This window comes from Poecilia reticulata, linkage group LG14 (genome assembly GCF_000633615.1).
Source record: "Poecilia reticulata strain Guanapo linkage group LG14, Guppy_female_1.0+MT, whole genome shotgun sequence".
Taxonomy (NCBI): domain Eukaryota; kingdom Metazoa; phylum Chordata; class Actinopteri; order Cyprinodontiformes; family Poeciliidae; genus Poecilia; species Poecilia reticulata.
In genome coordinates this window covers 885,057-890,102 of record NC_024344.1, presented here as the reverse complement: position 1 = coordinate 890,102, position 5,046 = coordinate 885,057, and the positions used below count along the sequence as shown (strand labels likewise).

Below are 5,046 nucleotides of genomic sequence, written 5' to 3'. Positions count from 1 at the left end.
AAAATGTAGTCATCCACAAAATTATTCAAGCAAGAGTAAATATTAAAAAGCAACTTAAGTACAGAGAACTTGAGTAGAACATTTTGATCAAATTTAATTTGGGATGTAATTATACAAACAAAAGTTGAAATTATGYGCAGGTGCAAGAATTAAACACAAAAAACTTAGAAATAAATCACATAAAATAAACTMRTWTTTCCAAATCTCTTGTTTTTCTCCAATAAAACCGTTTTGAACAGAAACTTACAGTACTTGTTAGTGGCAGGTAAAGTTTCYAAAGTCATGACATCATATTGGCTTTATGAAAACTTCTGAATTTGAGTTTTTAAAATATATTTAAAATGATTTTATAAATGTTTATCTACTCTACAAATAATGTTGATGATTCTACCTGAACTAATATGGCAACAAATTAATCTGTTTAAATGTCAGTGGTTTGTATTTGGATAAAAAAAACATGTTATGCATAATTATTTCATCATAATTTTTCTTGTCTTCAGACGATGATTTTCATGTACATGGTAATGACATTTCTGGCTCCAGTGATCTTAGCAACAGGTACATTTAACTTAATAATTAATAAAAACTTGATAAATTATTATTATTATTATTATTATTATTATTATTATTATTATTATTATTATTATTATTATTATTATTATTATTATTATTATTATTCAAACTAGATCATTTAGAGCTGAACCAAGATATATAAAAAATTACTTTGAGGGATCTTATTTTCTTATCCTACTGATATTAGTTGTTGTTTAATATTATTTGGCAACACTTGTATTTATATATTACATATTTAATAATGTTACCAGTTAATTGCTATAGCAACAGATCTTTTTGCATTTAAAAAAACATCAGTGACAATAAAGACATTGAAATGTTTTGTATTATCTTGTAACTTTGTGGTTTGCTTGTTTTTAATCTTTTCTAGAGATATTGACATGTGATATAACTCAGTGTGATAAAGAATGTCAGTGTTATGCAGCACCTGGAGAACCTCTGATATTTTACCTTCCAGTTCATGCACAGATTAAGTTGAAAAAAAATAAAACTACACTTTTTAAGTGTGTAAACGCATGTAAGGAAGAAAATTCAAAGTACATTAAATCCTGCAAATTCGTCGTAAATGGAACACTGAAGTGTGAGAACACCATAGAGAAAGACTCTGGAGTTTATCTGCTGGAGCTATATGATGAGAAGGGTAAAAACATCAAGCAAGTCAACATCAATCTTCAGATCATAGGTAGGAACAATACTCATAGTTTTGTGCTGTGCATAACTTATTTTATCTCCAACAGTATATAAATGCATTTTATAAGAATGATTGTGATTTACAGTTTRACCCATGGAATATTAAATAATGCAGGAAAATAATTACTTTTCTTAAATGATGCACAGAAAAACAAAGTTAATAATCTTAACTGTGTTTGTCTTCCAGCTCCAGTTTCACAACCTGCCATGTTTCAKAAATGTTTGTCACCAGAGCAGAGGACAGTCAGCTGCTCAGCAGAGGGAGAACACACACAGTTCTCTTTTTCTCTGGATTATAATCCGTYACTACACACTAAACCTGBCAGTGGAAATAATGGAAGCATCACCATCAGTTTAAATGGTCGACTGGAAGGAAACCTGGAGTGTAAAGTTCAGAACAAGGTCAGCAGTAAACAGATCACCGTCCACCTTTCAAGTTGTGAAGGTAATGTGTTTTATTCTTATATTTAGTTTGATTACTTTACATTTTGTTTCCATTTTCTTTAAAGGGGCAGTGTTATGTAAAATCAACTAATCAAAAATAAAAACTCTTAGTGTTGCTTTGGTTTTTTCATGCATGCTTGAGAAATACTTTTAGCTGAATGTGTTGAACCATTCAGCTTCAACACACCTGAATGGACCTAGCCCCGCCTTCCAGGTGCAGCTCCTCCTGCAGCTCCCCCACTCAGCTCCTAAAGACTAGCCAGCAGCAATTAGCAAACACCTGGAGGAACTGCTGAGCTCATTTTAGGAGCTACTTCTCAGAGCAATACTGGTAAAAATGTTGTTAAAGGGTTAATAGAGGAGCCATGTTGGGAAGACTTCCTGAAGACGGAGATTTAGAAAAACAGGAGTTTCTTAAAGAGACAGAGGCCCGATTACAAGGAGTTAAACTACAAAGTCAAATTACTTTGAAGTTATATTTGATATACGCCGCACATTTTACAACTGAAGGAACTTTTAAAATACATAATTCCCCTTTAATTCTTTCCACAAATTGTGCAATTTTTCAAAAATAAAATGCTGAGCATAATTTATTTTTCCATTTCCATACAAAAGTCTTCATGGTACATAAATATTTCTCATGACTTGACATCTGTTTTTTTTCTAGAGGCTCATTTTCCAGCTGTGATCGTCTCAGCAAGTGCAGCCGTTCTGCTTCTTCTTTTGGTTTTTCTTGGCATCAAACTGTTTAAACTGAAAATAAGAAGAAGCCCCACAACCATCACAGAAGGTGAGAAAATAATATAGCTGAAATCTTTTTCATCCTGAAGAGCATTAAGAGTAAAGTACATGGACTGACAAGGTTTTATTGAATAACCTTAATATTTTAAATCAATATTAAACTTGGCCCTCATTCCTTATTTTGCATCTATTTTGCTTCTTTCAGGTGATGCTGAGGAGGAAATAGTTTACTCAGATGTCAGAGTGACTCGGGATGCCAGAAAGAGGGATGGTTAGGATGCTGCTGACCAGAGTGAAGAAGGAATGGATAAGTGTCACCTGTGAACATGAAGCCTTTCATTTCAAGTTTAAACATGACAGCAGCTCATGAACAGAGCTACAAAGAAATGAAATATACCTTTCAAAAATAATTAAAGTCCATGGTTTCCAAAAAGTTACATACTGCAGCTTTAACTAGCCAATATTCTGGGTTGTTGTACTTTTTTGTGTTGACATATCTGTTAATGTTTCCAAAAATGCACTGCACATTATGTATAGGTTGTGAAAACTTCCTATTTATACACAAATCTTCACTTCCTCACTAGTTATATGCAGTGACGTTCTTAAAGTATCGCTGACTCGGTAAATCCACTTACATGATTTAACAAGATAAACGACTCTGCTTTCATTCTGTGTACAAAAAAGTTTTTAATAATACACAGCAGTTCATCTTTTTAAATCGTGTAAGTGGTTTTATTGTCAGTGACACTTTAAGATATATTAGACTTTCTCTAAATCAAATGAGCAAATGTTTAAAGATGTCAGGTAAAACTTAGCAGAAGAGTCAAAACATAAAGATGCTGTACGATGGAGTGAGCTAAAACCGCAGGGGTATTTTCTGTTTGTCAGCTTCCTGCTTCAGTAGCAGACAGGAGGGTTTAATTTTAGCTGAGAGAAAGTTATTCACCCATACAAAGTAACAGCTTTAGGCACTAAACATTTTGATACCAGAGTCTGAAAAGTGAAACGAAGGCCTAAACATGTATGCAGTTGTCAACACAGTTACCAGCAGTGTTAGCAGTTCACCTGTAAAGAGATACTAAAGCTCATATATTGTGGCAAAACCCTCTCACCAACACAGACATGACAGATCTTAAATGTTTACTTCTATTCATTTCATAAAGCTGTTACTGCATAGTCTTGATATTACTCCATTCAAAATGAAGATTAACTGGATTAGATTTGACATTTCTGCCTTACTAGATTATAAATGAGCCAATGCAAGTTGTGGTTCTTGCATGAATACTTATTCTTTAAAATAAAGATTTTAAAAAATTTAATTCAAAATGTTTTGATGATAGGATTTAGTAGTCCATCTTAAAGACTCGCACCTCCACAGAAACATCCCCCCACACAAAGGGGGAGAGGAAATCCACTCTAGCCCTTTATGAGAGTGGGCCAGAGTGCCACTCTCATAAAGGGCAAGTGGCAAAAAAAGCATTTCTTTGCATTTTCTCACTTTTATATTAATTATTTTATCTGATGGTGAAACCTTATATTGAGGACACCCTGGGAAATTGTGTTATCCTTATAAAAGAACAATGACCATTACTTTTTAATTATGCATTTGTTAGTTGTATGCCAGAAGTGTCAAAAGTCTAGTTTTTTGGCTAAATACCAAAATATACCAATACTGATTTGAATCTAAGCTTGGCAGAGCTTAGAGCTAACAGGAAATACTGCATTTCAATATCATGTACACATAAAAATTAGTTTTTAAAATAAAAACTTTGTGTTTTGTTTACAAGTGATGGTAGGATGGAACAGGAGTAATGCCTGTGTTACTCCTGTTTATTGCAGTACAGAAAGAGTTGAGCCAAAAAGCAAAGCTCCTGATTTACTAATTCATCCACATTCTGACCTTCACCTGTGACCATCAGCCATGGATCATAACCAAAAGAAAGAGATCCCAGGTACAAGAAGCGGATAAAAAGAGTTTCCTCTGGAGAGTGGCTGAACTCAGCCTTAGAGGTACATTCAGGAGTTACATCATCCCGGGAAAAGTCCAGTAGAACTATTGCTTCTCCACGTTGAAAGGGGTCCATTGATGTGGTTCAGGCATCTGATCAGGATGAACCCTGAGTGTCTCCATCTGGAGCTCTTGTGAACATGTCTCACTGGAAGGAGAACCCAGCAAAGACCCAGAACCTGCTGGAGGGATTATGTATCAAATCTGATATGGAGAAGCTTTAGGATCCGCCAGAATGAGGAACATAAATGTGTTTGCATTTACATTCAGGCTGCTCTACAAAGCCATGCAAAAATTTCATCTGTATTTAATCAGATTTACAATGAACAAGAAAGACGCAGCACTGTAACATAACACTTAAAAAACTGATTCAAATGCAGTTGATTTGGCCTCTTCTCTGTATGGCTGCCTGACTGATGACACCATGTTAATGAAGGAACTTCTATTTCTGAGCCAGCCTGTTGTGCATAGAGTGAATAGAGTAAACCAGCTCAGAGGAGCAGGAGGTTTTAAATACATTTTTGCAGCTACTGGTAATATCTTTTTGCTTGCAAGCTGGAAAAAAAACCCATGCAAAATAAGAACAAGCA

At 34.4% G+C, this 5,046-nt stretch overlaps 1 protein-coding gene across 1 annotated transcript; it reads left to right on the top strand.

The window, feature by feature from the left end:
* The first annotated feature begins 503 nt into the window (after positions 1-503).
* LOC108166867 (T-cell surface antigen CD2-like) lies at positions 504-2,724 on the top strand. Its single transcript, XM_017308546.1, has 5 exons — positions 504-558; positions 944-1,255; positions 1,451-1,708; positions 2,375-2,497; positions 2,654-2,724. The coding sequence occupies exons 1-5, from the start codon at positions 504-506 to the stop codon at positions 2,722-2,724; spliced, it is 819 nt and encodes a 272-aa protein (XP_017164035.1).
* Positions 2,725-5,046: the final 2,322 nt, after the last annotated feature.